Here is a 15,269-nt window from a genome sequence, read left to right as displayed (position 1 = left end):
GGGCCTCCTGACCCATGATCCTCTCATATCCCTTTTGCCAATCACCTGTCCAGCTCTTGGCTCGATCCCTCCCCCTCCTGTCTTCTCCTATCATTTTGGATCTCCCCCTCCCCCTCTCACTTTCAAACCTCTTACTAGCTCTTCCTTCAGTTAGTCCTGACGAAGGGTCTCAGCCTGAAACGTCCACTGTACCTCTTCCTAGAGATGCTGTCTAGCCTGCTGTGTTCACCAGCAACTTTGATGTGTGTTGCTTGAATTTCCAGCATCTGCAGAATTCCTCGTGTTTGCAATTCATATTTATTTCTAGTTCTCTGGCTGCTGTCTCCATCATCATTTGTCTTTGTCTTGCTTTCTTCCCTTCAATCTTTCCCATAATTACTGTGCATTCTAACCCCTCTTTCCTAATCACATGTCCAATGAGGTTATGTTGCCTCTTCATGATCTCATACATTATTTCTCTTTTTGTGTTTCCTCTTTTCATGACATCCTCATTAGATATTCTTTTCGTCCATGATATTCTTTGCATCCTCCTCAAAGACCACATCTCTGCTGCTACAATTCATTTCCTCATGTTACTAGATATTGTCCAACATTCTGAGCCATGTAACATAACTGGATAAACGTAACATCTCAGTACTCTGAGGCGGGTTGTCATGCCTGGTTTAGTGTTGGTCAGTATACTCCTCATTCTCGAGAAAGTGTAGGCAGGACAGGCAGGATAATTGGTGAGTGCTGTATTGCACAGAGGGGAGGATAGTAGGCTAATGAGGAGAGTCAAGTGTATATTCTGAGCCATTTGAATGGACTCACTCAACTTGAGCTGTGACGTCAGCTTCTCCCTTCCGAATTACCTCGCCCAACTTCCCCTTACGAATTTTGGGAGCGAACAAACTCTTCCAGTGTAGTAAAAAATTGAAGGGAAATTTTCATTCTAAAGCCGGTCCAGTGTGGCAAATTTTGAAGAGGAAGTGTGACATAGAAGAGGAGGATTCTGGGCCTAGGCCTACAATCAATTCTGATACGGTTAATGATGAAGAATTGCAATCTCCTGAGTGTTTTCACTGCAGTAGTGTAACATCAGGCACAAAAAAAGAGTCCGTCTTTATAACAAAATCTACTTATCAATAGGATTTACATGGACTGGTGATCCAAGTTGTCCTATTCAATTGTGCCTAATCTGTGGCAAATATCTTACAAATATAGCAATGGTTCCAGCAAAATTAAAAAGACACTTAACAATAATTCAGAACCATATGACACATAAAAATGCTGATTCTTTTAAACAATTATTGGAATCTCAAAACAAACAGACTAAAGATTTTGAAAATAAAGTCACGCTCAGTAAAAAGACTCAGGAAGCAAGTTGTTTAGTAGTTTTAAGACCAGAGAATGTTTAAAAACTGTGTTTAAACCTGGACAAAGAGCATACTAATCTCCTGCTATATGCAGAAATCTTGTGAGCTGTACTCTGATCATGCAGTCATGATGAGATTTACTGACCTGGCCCTGGACAAGATCTGGATTTCTGTGAAAGAAGAGTATCCCGCCATTCATAGGAGAGCAATGAGCACTTTGCTGCAGTTTTCAACGTCTAACATGTAAACAAGCATTTTCTTCTTTGACAAGCATCAAGAGCAAGGATAGAAACCATAGAAACCATGGAAAAACTACAGCACAGAAACAGGCCTTTTCGCCCTTCTTGGCTGTGCCGAACCATTTTCTGCCTAGTCCCACTGACCTGCACACGGACCATATCCCTCCATACACCTCCCATCCATGTATCTGTCCAATTTATTCTTAAATGTTAAAAAAGAACCCGCATTTACCACCTCGTCTGGCAGCTCATTCAATACTCCCACCACTCTCTGTGTGAAGAAGCCCCCCCAATGTTCCCTTTAAACTTTTCCCACCTCACCCTTAACCCATGTCCTCTGGTTTTTTCCTTCCCTTGCCTCAGTGGTAAAAGCCTGCTTGCATTCACTCTATCTATACCCATCATAATTTTATATACCTCTATCAAATCTCCCCTCATTCTTCTACGCTCCAGGGAATAAAGTCCTAATCTATTCAACCTTTCTCTGTAACTGAGGTTCTCAAGTCCCGGCAACATCCTTGTAAACCTTCTCTGCACTCTTTCAACCTTATTTATATCCTTCCTGTAATTTGGTGACCAAAACTGAACACAATACTCCAGATTTGGCCTCACCAATGCCTTATACAACCTCATCATAACATTCCAGCTCTTATACTCAATACTTTGATTAATAAAGGCCAATGTACCAAAAGCTCTCTTTATGACCCTATCTACCTGTGACGCCACTTTTAGGGAATTTTGTATCTGTATTCCCAGATCCCTCTGTTCTACTGCACTCCTCATTGCCTTACCATTAACCCTGTATGTTCTACCTTGGTTTGTCCTTCCAACATGCAATACCTCACACTTGTCTGTATTAAACTCCATCTGCCATTTTTCAGCCCATTTTTCCAGCTGGTCCAAGTCCCTCTGCAGGCTCTGAGAACCTTCCTCACTGTCTACTACACTTCCAATCTTTGTATCATCAGCAAATTTGCTGATCTAATTTACCATATTATCATTCAGATCATTGATATAGTTGACAAATAACAATGGACCCAGCACTGATCCCTGTGGCACACCACTAGTCACAGGCCTCCACTCGGAGAAGCAATTCTCTACTACCATTCTTTGGCTTCTTCCATTGAGCCAATGTCTAATCCAATTTACCACCTCTCCATGTATACCTAGCGACTGAATTTTCCTAACTAACCTCCCATGCAGGACCTTGTCAAAGGCCTTACTGAAGTCCATGTAGACTGCCTTCCCTTCATCCACTTTCCTGGTAACCTTCTTGAAAAACTCCAAGAGATTGGTCAAACATGACCTACCACGCACAAAGCCATGTTGACTCTCCCTGTCTATCCAAATGCTTGTAGATTCTGCTGTTAGTACTCCCTCCAATAACTTACTCACTACCGACGTTAAACTTACCGGCTTATAATTTCCCGGATTACTTTTCCATCCTTTTTTAAACAACAGAACAACATGAGCCACTCTCCAATCCTCCGGCGCCTCACCTGTAGACAGCGACAGATTTCTGCCAGGGCCCCTGCAATTTCAACACTAGTCTCCTTCAAGGTCCGAGGGAACACCCTGTCAGGTCCCGGGGATTTATCCACTTTAATTTTCCTCAAGACAGCAAGCACCTCCTCCTTTTGAATCTGTACAGTTTCCATGATCTCACTACTTGTCTCCCTTAATTCCACAGACTTCATGCCAGTTTCCTTAGTAAATACAGATGCAAAAATCCTATTTAAGATTTCCCCCATTTCCTTTGGTTCCGCACATAGCCGACCACTCTGATCTTCAAGAAGACCAATTTTATCCCTCACAATCCTTTTGCTCTTAAAATACCTGTAAAAGCTCTTTGGATTATCCTTCACTTTGACTGCCAAGGCAACCTCATGTCTTCTTTTAGCCCTCCTGATTTCTTCCTTAAGTATTTTCTTGCACTTCTTATACTCCTCAAGCACCTTATTTACTCCCTGTTTCCTATACATGTCATACAACTCCCTCTTCTTCTTTATCAGAGTTGCAATATCCCTTGAGAACCAAGGTTCTTTATTCCTATTCACTTTGCCTTTAATCCTGACAGGAACATACAAACTCTGCACTCTCAAAATTTCTCCTTTGAAGGCTTCCCACCTACCGATCACATCTTTGCCAGAGAACAACCTGTCCCAATCCATGCTTTTTAGATCCCTTCTCATTTCTTCAAATTTGGCCTTCTTCCAGTTCAGAACCTCAACCCTGGGACCAGATCTATCCTTGTCCATGATCAAGTTCAAACTAATGGTGTTATGATCACTGGAACCAAAGTGCTCCCCTACACAGACTTCCGTCACTTGTCCTAACTCGTTTCCTAACAGGAGATCCAATATTGCATCCCCTCTAGTTGGTCCCTCTATATATTGATTTAGAAAACTTTCCTGAACACGTTTTACAAACTCTAAACCATCTAGACCCCTAACAGTATGGGAGTCCCAGTCAATATAAGGAAAATTAAAATCCCCTACCACAACTTTATGTTTCCTGCAGTTGCCTGCGATCTCTCTGCAGATTTGCTCTTCCAATTCTCGTTGACTATTGGGTGGGCTGTAATACAATTCCACTAATGTGGCCATACCTTTCCTGTTTCTCAGCTCCACCTATAAGGACTCAGTAGACAAGCCCTCTAATCTGTCCTGCCTGAGCACTGCTCTAATATTTTCCCTAATAAGCAATGCTACTCCCCCACCTTTCATTCCTCTGCCTCGATCATATGTGAAATATCGGAACCCTGGAATATTAAGCTGCCAGTCCTGCCTCTCCTGTAGCCAAGTTTCACTAATTGCTATAATGTCATAATTCCACGTATCAATCCACGCCCTGAACTCCTCCGCCTTCCCCGCAATACTCCTAGCGTTGAAATATATACACCTCAGAAGATTTTTACCACCACTCACAACCTTTCTATTAGCGGATTTGCTTGAACGTTTAACATCATTTATTTTCACCCCAGCCACACTGTCAGCTCTGGCACTCTGGTTCCCATCCCCCTGCAAATCTAGTTTAAAGCCTCCCCAAAAGCACTAACAAACCTCACTGAAAGGATATTGGTCCCCCTGTAGTTCAAGTGTAACCCGTCTCTCTCGTACAGGTCCCACCTGCCCCAGAAGAGGTCCCAATGATCCTGAAATCTGAAACGCTGCCCCCTACACCAGTTCCTCAGCCACTTGTTCATCCTCCAGAGCATCCTATTCCTACCCTCACTGGCACGTAGCACAGGTAGCAATCCTGAGATTACCACCCTCGAGGTCCTGCTTTTCAGCTTCCTACCAAGCTCTCTATACTCACTGTCCAGGACCTCCTCACTCTTCCTTGCTATGTCATTGGTACCGATATGCACCACGACATCTGGCTGATCATCCTCCCACTTCAGAATGTCATGCAAGCGATCAGAGACATCCTTGACCCTGGCACCCGGGAGGCAACAAATTATCCTGGATTCTCTGTCACGACCACAGAACCTCCTATCTGCACCTCTAACTATCGAGTCACCTATCACTACCGCTCTCCTCTTTTTCCACCCTCCCTTCTGCACTGCAGAGCCAGACTCGGTGCCAGAGATCCGGCTACTGCAGCTTGCCCCAGGTAAGTCATCCCCCCGCAACAGTATCCAATGAGGTACACTTGTTGTTGAGGGGAATGGCCACAGGGGCCCTGCTCTGCCTGCCCTTTCCCCTTCCCTCGCCTGACAGTGACCCAATTTCCTGTGATCTGCTCCTTTGGCGTAACTACCTCCCTGTAGCTACGATCTATAATCTCCTCATTCTCCCGAATGATCCGCAGGGCATCCAGCTCCTGCTCCAGTTCCCTGACGTGGTTTGTTAGGAGCTGCAGCTGGATGCACTTCTTGCAGGTGTCGTTGTCAGGGACACCGGAGGGCTCCCTGACTTCCCACATCCTGCAAGAGGAGCATTCCAACATCCTGCCTGGCATTCTCTCTACTCTAAACAATCTGAACAAAAAACTTACCTGAACCTACCCTGGCCTCCGCCTGTTCTCGCTGAAGCCTGTTGAGCCAAAGCAGTCCCACTCTGACTCAGTCCACTCCGACGATGGCTGCTGTCTGTCTCTCTGTATCTTGTTTTACGGCGGTTGGCATCCAGCTTAATGGTGCATTACCGCCACCCTCTACTCCAGAATGTGCACTAGACATACATTCTAAATCCCTTCGCCCAATCACACACACACACACACAAACCTACACTTCACCCTCCCATCTTTGACCATCCTAGTATCCTATTCCTGTTTATTCGTCATATTCTATAAAAAAAACCCTGTACCCCTTAAAAACGCTAAAAATACCCGGACTTGTGCTCTCTCACCCATGCCCAGCAACCCTTTTAATGTGAATTCCTGCATCCCCAACTCCCTTAGTTTAATTCTCATCATCTCTCTCTGTAACCCATACTTCCTGCAACTCAGAACTACATGTTCTACTGACTCCTCTTCCTGACATTCCTCACACAATCCTGTCTGGTGTTTCCCTATCATTTTCAATGTTTTGTTTAATGCACAGTGCCCCAGCCTTAACCTAGTCCACACAGTCTCCTCTCTTCTGTTTCCATTACCTACCCTAGTAACTGCAACACTCTTTTGTATTTGATATAGATGCCTCCCTTTCCCCTCCCTGTCCCATCTTTCTTGCCACATTCGGTTGACTTTTTCCCAGATTACACACTTAACCTCTGCTTTACTGATACTAATGTGCATTTCCACATTTTCTTTCCTTAACGCCCTCTTTGCCAACTCATCCACCCTCTCATTCCCCTTCACGATGGCCGCTGTATATAGTGGTCTGTTTTTAAACCTTGGCGCGCTACGTCACGCACCTGCACAGTGCAGACCCTTCTCCCCGAGCAGTGTTTAAAAAAAAAGCTTTTTCTACCAGATTTCTTCACTCCCTTCTTCTCAGCTGCTTGCTTCGACTGAAACAAGAGGTGTTGAAAATTTCTCTTTTTAAACCTTGGCACGCTACGTCACGCGCCTGCGCAGTGCAGACCCTTCTCCCCGAGCAGTGTTTAAAAAAAAAGCTTTTTCTACCAGATTTCTTCACTCCCTTCTTCTCAGCTGCTTGCTTCGACTGAAACAAGAGGTGTTGAAATTTCTCTTTTTAAACCTTGGCACGCTACGTCACGCGCCTGCGCAGTGCAGACCCTTCTCCCCGAGCAGTGTTTAAAAAAAATGACTTTTTTATCCGATTTCTTCACTCCCTTCTTCTCAGCTGCTTGCATCAAGAACTCTTTGTAATGGATCCATTAATGACTATCTGAAGTCAATGGGTCCTGTTCGCTATACCATTGTGCTCTATCTTTCTGTTAACCCCAACATTTTTGACAGCTCTCTCTTTCGCTCTCTCGCTCTCTCTCTAACAAGGCACAGACACTTACAACAATCAGAAAAGGCAGGAACAATCTACATTTGCCTCCATATTAGAACAGTCTAAGAAGGGACCTGGTGAATGTCTTTAATGTTATTGGGCATTTCAAAGGGGTTAACAGAAAGATAGAGCACAATGGTACAGCAAATAGGACCCTTGACTTCAGATAGTCATCAATGGATCCATTGCAAAGAGTTCTTGATTTACTGTAGACCATGGTCTCTCTTTGGGGCTTTGCTGTTAGCATGATGGGTAGTGCTGAATAAGTGGAGGAAGGGAGGATTGATGCTGCTTGTGCATGGGGAAGGGGGCAGGGGGATTTGGGGCTCTTATGGTTTTTTTGTCATTTATTCTTTGGGGGTTTCTTCTGTTTCAAGGTGCCTGTGGAGAATAAGAATTTCAGGGGTTGCATATTGTGTATATTCTCTGATATTAAATGGAACTGTTGAAGACCTGTGGAATCAACAGTCTGGTGCATGACATCCTGGAGATATTCCACTCTTTCTAGGAGGAATGACATCCTGGGATATACCACTCCTTCCAAGAGGAATGACTTACTTTCTTCATGGGGGGAGTGGTTCCAAGTCTCTGGGTTGTGCTTGAGAGTTTAGTATTGAGCAGTGTAGGTGGTGTGTCTAGAGAAATGACACATAGACACCAAAATGAAGTCACTGCTCACTAATTCTACATTCTCCCTCTTGGGCATGTCATCTATCCAGGACTGCCCTCGAGTCATCAGGACTTGAAGAGTTAATATCCTTATCCCTGCTTCCAAAAGCAATGATTGGGAAAACCAGCTTTCAGAGGAACATTGATGTGCTGAACCTGTGACTGGTCAGCAGCATGACAGCCACTTTTAACTCAAGAAACTGAGCTGATGGTGTGAGCTTCAGACCTGCGGAGAGGCAGAATCTGGGCACATAAACCCCCTTGCATTGACTCCTCATTTAGAGTGCTGCTCCACTCTTCAGATGTGGCCAAGATGAGAAATATTAATATTTACCACTAACTACCCCTTCTGACACTGGCATACTATAGTGATGATGTATACAAAATCCAGGAGAAATAATGAACTCAAGAACTGACGGGACTCCTGCAAGGAAGAGCAGAAGAGTTGGCTTCATATACATTCCTGCTCCTCCGCCCCCCTCCCTTTAATGAAGTGAGTGCCAATCAGACTCATCAATTGAATAACACACACAAAGTTCCGGAGGAGCTCAGCAGGTCAGGCAGCATCTATGCAGAGAAATAAAGAGTCGACCTTTCAGGCTGAGACCTTCAACAGGAAGGGGAAAGGAGAAAGAAGTCAGAATAAGGGATCAGATGGGTCGGTTGAGGAATATAGGGAAGCAAGAAAGGAGCTTAAGGAGGGGCTGAGAAGAGCAAGAAGGGGGCATGAGAAGGCCTTCGCAAGTAGGGTAAAGGAAAACCCCAAGGCATTCTTCAATTATGTGAAGAAAACAAGGATGACAGGAGTGAAGGTAGGACCGATTAGAGATAAAGGTGGGAAGATGTGCCTGGAGGCGGTGGAAGTGAGCGAGGTCCTCAATGAATACTTCTCTTAAGTATTCACCAATGAGAGGGAACTTGATGATGGTGAGGACAATATGAGTGGGGTTGATGTTCTGGAGCATGTTGATATTAAGGGAGAGGAGGTGTTGGAGTTTTTAAAATACATTAGGACGGATAAGTCCCCGGGGTCTGATGGAATATTCCCCAGGCTGCTCCACAAGGCGAGGGAAGAGATTGCTGAGCCTCTGGCTAGGATCTTTATGTCCTCGTTGTCCACGGGAATGCTACTGGAGGATTGGAGGGAGGCGAATGTTGTCTCCTTGTTCAAAAAAGGTAGTAGGGATAGTCTGGGTAATTATAGACCAGTAAGCCTTACTTCTGTGGTGGGAAAGCTGTTGGAAAAGATTCTTAGAGATAAGATCTCTGGGCATTTAGAGAATCATGGTCTGATCAGGGACAGTCAGCATGGCGTTGTGAAGGGCAGATCATGTCTAACAAGCCTGATAGAGTTCTTTGAGGAGGTGACCAGGCATATAGATGAGGGTAGTGCAGTGGATGTGATCTACATGAATTATAGTAAGGCATTTGACAAGGTTCCACACGGTAGGCTTATTCAGAAAGTCAGAAGGCATGGGATCCAGGGAAGTTTGGCCAGGTGGATTCAGAATTGGCTTGTCTGCAGAAGGCAGAGGGTCGTGGTGGAGGGAGTACATTCACATTGGAGGATTGTGACTAGTGGTGTCCCACAAGGATCCGTTCTGGGACCTCTACTTTTCGTGATTTTTATTAACGACCTGGATGTTGGGGTAGAAGGGTGGGTTGGCAAGTTTGCAGACCACACAAAGGTTGGTGGTGTTGTAGATAGTGTAGAGGATTGTCAAAGATTGCAGAGAGACATTGATAGGATGCAGAAGTGGGCTGAGAAGTGGCAGATGGAGTTCAACCCGGAGAAGTGTGAGGTGGTACACTTTGACAGGACAAACTCCAAGGCAGAGTATAAAGTAAATGGCAGGATACTTGGTAGTGTGGAGGAGCAGAGGGATCTGGGGGTACATGTCCACAGATCCCTGAAAGTTGCCTCACAGGTGGATAAGGTAGTTAAGAAAGCTTATGGAGTGTTAGCTTTCATAAGTGGAGGGATATAGTTTAAGAGTCGCGATGTAATGATGCAGCTCTATAAAACTCTGGTTAGGCCACACTTGGAGTACTATGTCCAGTTCTGGTCGCCTCACTATAGGAAGGATGTGGAAGCATTGGAAAGGGTACTGTTACGTACCCCGTAACTGGGTTGCCAAACCAGCAGAAATGGACCACTTAGTTGGAGTCTGGATTACTGGAACTAAGAAAGTTTTATTAAAGAAATAAGTAACACAGTACTCTAATCATAAGGATATAAATGCAACAGGTTAGCAATGGTAAAACACACGTACACAGAACTAGGATAATAGGAATCAATCAAGCTCTATTGCAGTCTAGGGGTAAAATGATCAGTCTCAAGTGACGCAGAGTTCAGTTCAGCTGAGTACAGTTCGCAGCAATCTCTGTTGTGCTGTTGGAGAGAGAGAGAGAGAGAGCGAATGATGATATGCAAATCAGATTCAAACAGAACTTTGATATTCCTCGCAGTTAGCTTTCGGGCGAGCCCTTTTTAATGTCTTCTGAGGTCACCGACTGTGATCCCTCCATTTCGGATACGATCATTCTTCTGGGGTGAACCCGGCACCCAGGCAAGGGCGGACACACACACCAGGTTCCCGCCGATCGTACCTTTTCACCCTGTGCGTCTATGGTCGGTCCCGCGAACAGACCTCCAAACTCCCACCAACTTGGCGGGGGGGGGGGGCACATCGCACTTCCAGGGTCTCCTTATCTCGTGATCTCGTGGTGTCTCTTTTCGTTAATCTCTCTCATCTCTCATTAACATTTTGAACGCTTCTCCCTTATCTCTCTCATTTGCATCAATCTTCTGATAACTTGGTTTTTCGTCACAGTACAGAGGAGACTTACCAGGATGCTGCCTGGTTTAGAGAGTATGCATTATGATCAGAGATTAAGGGAGCTAGGGCTTTACTCTTTGGAGAGAAGGAGGATGAGAGGAGACATGATAGAGGTGTACAAGATAATAAGAGGAATAGATAGAGTGGATAGCCAGCGCCTCTTCCCCAGGGCACCACCGCTAAATACAAGAGGACATGGCTTTAAGGTAAGGGGTGGGAAGCTCAAGGGGGATATTAGAGGAAGGTTTTTTACTCAGAGAGTGGTCAGTTTGTGGAATGCACTGCCTGAGTCAGTGGTGGAGGCAGATACACTAGTGAAATTTAGGAGACTACTGGACAGGTATATGGAGAAATTTAAGGTGGGGGCTTATATGGGAGGCAGGGTTTGAGGGTCGGCACAACATTGTAGGCCGAAGGGCCTGTACTGTGCTGTACTATTCTATGTTCTATGTTCTATGTTCTAAGTTCTATAAGGTGGGAAGATGGGAAGGAGTAGAAGCCAGAAGGTGAAAGGTGAAGGCAGGTCAATTGGGGTGGGGTGAAGTGAGAAGCTGTGAAGTGATAGGTGGAAGAAGGAATCTGATAGGAAAGGGGACTATGAGAGTAAGGGAAGGAGGAGAGGCACCAGATTTGGATGATGGTCTCCTCACTTGCCTATCTCCTAAAGTGAAGGGTAATGGGCAGGTGAGAAGAAGCTAAAAGGTAAGAGAGGAGCCAGAATGGTGAATGAAAGAATTGAGAAGAGGAAGGAGTGTGAAATTACCGAAGGTTAGAGGTAAAAGGGGAAATCCTGCTTGTTCTTACATGCACAAAGTGGTTGCCCCAATCAGTCGACAGTTCATTTCTGACACATCTCTACCCTTTCTTGTTCTATCTTCATTTCTGGAAACATTTATAAACCTACTGACTCTCACAGCTATCTGGACTATACTTTTCCCTACTCTGTCTATTTGGAGCTCCTCTGTCTCTGCTACGTCTATTCCCAGGATGAGGCTTTCCTTTCCAAAATGTTAGTGATTTCTTCAAAATCCAGAGCTTCCCTTCCACCACAGTTGATGCTGCCCCCACCTGCATCTTCATCATCTCTGGACTCCCACCCTCACCCCATTCTCCTGCTGCCTTAACAGAGATAGAATTTCTTATCCCCACATCCTGCACATCATTCTCAGTAACTTCATCATCACTACCATCTTCAACAGGATCCTACCACCAAACACAATTTTACTTTCTTCCACTCTCTGCTTTCCATAGGGATCACTCTCTCTCTCTCTCTCTCTGATTTCCTTGTCTATTCATCCCCTCACACTAATCTCCCTTTAAGCATGTAACCCTGCAAGTGGTAGAAGTGCTACACCCACCCATTCACCTCAACCCTCTCCTCTATTCATGGCCCTGAACAGTCCTTCCATGTGAGGCAACACTTCTCCTGTGAGCCTGTCAAAGTCATCTACTGTAACAGTACTCCAGGTGAAGCTTCATCTACATGAGTGTAACCTGCCGTAGATTTGGGAGCCACTTTATTGAGCACCTTTGTTCCATCTTAAACAAGCAGAACTTCCCGGTAACCAACCATCGTAATTTCAATCCCCATTCCTATTTTGACATGTCAGTCCTTGGCCTCCTTTACTGATATGCTCAGGTTGGAGGAGCAGCACGCCATATTCCATCTAGGTAGCTCCCAACCTGACAGCATGAACATCGATTTCTCTCATTTCTGTAATTACTCCCCACCCCTTCCCCTTCTTTCTTCTTTCATTCTCATTCTGACTTTCCCCTTAGCTCTTCTGTTTTCCTCATCTGCCTGTCACCTCCTCCTGTTGCCTCTTCTCCTTCCCTTTCTGTCATGGTCCAATCTTTTCTCCTATCAGATTCATTCTTCTTCAGGCCTTTACCTCTTCCATCTATCACCTTCCAGCTTCAACTCTTTCCCCTATCCCCCCTTCTTATTCTGGATTCTTTCATCTTCCTCTCCAGTCTTGCTCAAGGGTCTTAGTCTGAAATTTCAACTCTTTATTCCTCTTCATAGGAGCTGCCTGACCTGCTGAGTTCCTCCAACATTTGTGTGTGTTACTCTGAATTTTCATCTGCAGAATCATTTTCATCTGCAAAATCTCGTGTCTTCGACTGAGTTATATTCTGCACTCCTCACAAGGTAGTGAGCCTCCATGTTTGTCTTTGAACCCATCTGGTGCTCTAATTGAGTAACTTGGGAGAATTTGGGACATCGCTTTTAACTCAGTTGGATCCTCATTGTCCATTCATCAGAATTTATAAGTAAGTTGCAGACAAGGAAATGGATTCAGCTTTGGGATAAGTTTGCAGACAGAGAAATGGATACAGCTTTGGGATAAGTTTGATGGCTGAGGGAAAGGTCAACAAGCTGCCATCATCCTGGTTCCCTGAGCCTTCGAAATGTAATCACACAGCAGGCTAGGGGCTGTTAAATCATTTTATACACTTCTTGTATTACTTTGTATTTTAACCGTTAATGTGGTTTCTCTTTATCTAAGAGTGAGCAAGAAGTCTGTGAGTTCAATGTCTGTCTATTGTAAGCTGTGCTCTGCTCATGATCAGGCTGAATATGAGAAACAGCTGGCAGGTTACATCATAACATGCAACTTAATGAATGAGATGGAATCAGTGAGCGAACTCTGGCCCTTGGGGCTCGGAAAGCTGAAAGCATGGCAGCAATGTGGGAGTGATGGCATCACAAGATGACAAGAGGCAAAACTGGAAGAGCATAGAGACATCAAAAGGTTGGAGAAGTGACAGAGACGTTTCGAACCTGGAAACGGTTCCAGAGGTAATGGGGAGATATAAGGACTGCAGGATGTCAGGCATATGGGGATGAGTACAGAAAGTGCAGAAGTTCATAGTAAGAAGTACATATTAACGTGGCCAAGCAGGAAGCGGAAGTGGTTGAAGCCTTTGCCAGATAAAGAGCCATGGGTGGATCACTGAGCAAGAGGTAAGAGTGAAGGGTGCAGAGGGGAAGAAGCTGTTCATGAATCATTGAGTGTGGGTCTTCAGGCTCCTCTACCTCCTCACCAATGGTATTGAGAGTGGAGCACGATATTGATGTAGCTCAGAAAGTGACAGGAGGAAATACTATCGTCTGATCCCATAAACTCCACCCATCTCCTGATCTCAGCGGCTAAAAGAGAAAATAGTTAATGTGATGACTTCCTCCCAGCAGCTGTTGGGAGATTCAAACTGCTACTCTGAGTCTTTGCAGATTAGTTTGACTCTAAATGATGAGAGACTCTGCCCTGCAAGTTACAAGGGGTTGGGATAGAACATGGAACGAACACCAGCATGTTTTACCACCTCAGAACTCCATAACTAACAAAATGCCACACATGCTAATCTTCTGGGAGTGCACATAATGGACAATCTCACCTGGAGCCTTAGCACCACCTCTTTGGTCAAAAATCACAGCAGCATCTCCACTTCCTCAGAAGATTTGAGGCAAGTGAGGCTCCACCCCACACTCCCCCCTCCACCCACACCCACCAGCCTAACCAACTTTTACAGGAGCACCATCAAGAGTGTTCTGACCAGCTGCATCACCGTCTGGTACGGGAATTGCAAGGCATCTGACCACAAGACCCTACAAGGACTGCCAAGAGGATCATCAGGGGTCTCACTTCTACCCATTAGAGATAAGTATCAGGAGCACTACATACTCAGGGCTCTTAGCATTGGCAAGAATCCCTCCCATCCTTCCCACAATCTCTTTGACCCCCTACCATCAGGAAGGAGGTACTGCAGCATTAGGACAAGAAGAACTGTTAGCATGAGAAACAGCTTCTTTCCCCCAGGCTGTGAGACTGCTGACTCCCTGCCTTCACTTAGCAATCCTCACGTATGAAGTGCCAGTAGCATTATACTGTTTACTTTCGAATTTGTATCGTATGTGCACCTTAATATTTGGTCACTTATTTGTGGTAATATGTGTGTGGCTTATATGTACTGTGTTGTGCACCTTGGTGTGGAGGAAGGTTGTTATATTTAGCAGTATACATGCGTATGGTTGAATGACAATAAACTTGAACTTGTAATGTGAAGACCAGATCAGTGGATCATGGATGATGTTGGTTCATTAATCTCAGGGCACTGGAAGATCTGCCTAGTTCTTCCAAAAAGTTTATTACAGAAAATAATAAAATTTTAAAAATACGTACAAAAATTACACCATTGAACAACAAACACATGTGATGGTGTTCAATAGAAAGTGTAGAGGTTCTGATTTCAGTGCAGTACTCTCTCTGCTGCTCCTCCAACAGTGCAGTACACCCTCAGCGCTCCCTCTCCCACACTACTGCACTCCCTCAAAATTGCCTAACTAAATATACCCAATGACTTGGCCTCCACAGCTGTCTGTGGCAATGAATTCCACAGATCCATCACCCTGTGGGTAAAGAAATTCCTCCTTATCGCTGTTCTAAATGGACATCCCTCTGTGCCTTCTGATCCTACACTCAAAGTTGAAAGTAAATTTATTATCAAAGTATATGTATGTCACCATATCCAATGCTGAGGTTTATTTTCCTGTGTGCATACTCAATAAATTCATAATAGAATAACAACCACAATAGAATCAATGAAAGACTGCACCAACTTGGCCACTCAACCAGTGTGCAAAAACTGGGCAAGTGCAAAAAGAATATAGTAGTAATAATAATAATAAATAAGCAATAAGTATTAAGAACATGTGATGAAGAGTCCTTGAAAGTGCTGAAAGTGGGAACATTTCAAT

General features: G+C 44.7%; 1 protein-coding gene across 5 annotated transcripts in view; it reads right to left on the bottom strand.

Annotated features, from left to right (window-relative positions):
• Positions 1-6,677, bottom strand: part of LOC134350212 (sialic acid-binding Ig-like lectin 16) — a 69,696-nt gene extending 63,019 nt beyond the window's left edge. For 2 of the 5 annotated variants that reach the window (XM_063055200.1, XM_063055201.1), the window contains exons 1-2: positions 6,454-6,677; positions 3,094-3,300 (exon numbers count right to left, since the gene is read on the bottom strand). In XM_063055200.1, the coding sequence (XP_062911270.1) occupies positions 3,094-3,291 (198 nt within the window). In that variant the 5' untranslated portion in view covers positions 3,292-3,300; positions 6,454-6,677. The remainder of the gene's footprint in view (positions 1-3,093; positions 3,301-6,453) is intronic. The other 3 variants (XM_063055206.1, XM_063055205.1, XM_063055204.1) reach the window with 2 other exon arrangements.
• Between the last annotated feature and the right edge of the window lie 8,592 nt (positions 6,678-15,269).

Source organism: Mobula hypostoma, chromosome 8 (assembly GCF_963921235.1).
Source record: "Mobula hypostoma chromosome 8, sMobHyp1.1, whole genome shotgun sequence".
NCBI classification, from domain to species: Eukaryota; Metazoa; Chordata; class Chondrichthyes; order Myliobatiformes; family Myliobatidae; genus Mobula; species Mobula hypostoma.
Note: the sequence above shows the minus strand (reverse complement) of the source record. Positions and strands in the feature narration are given on the sequence as shown.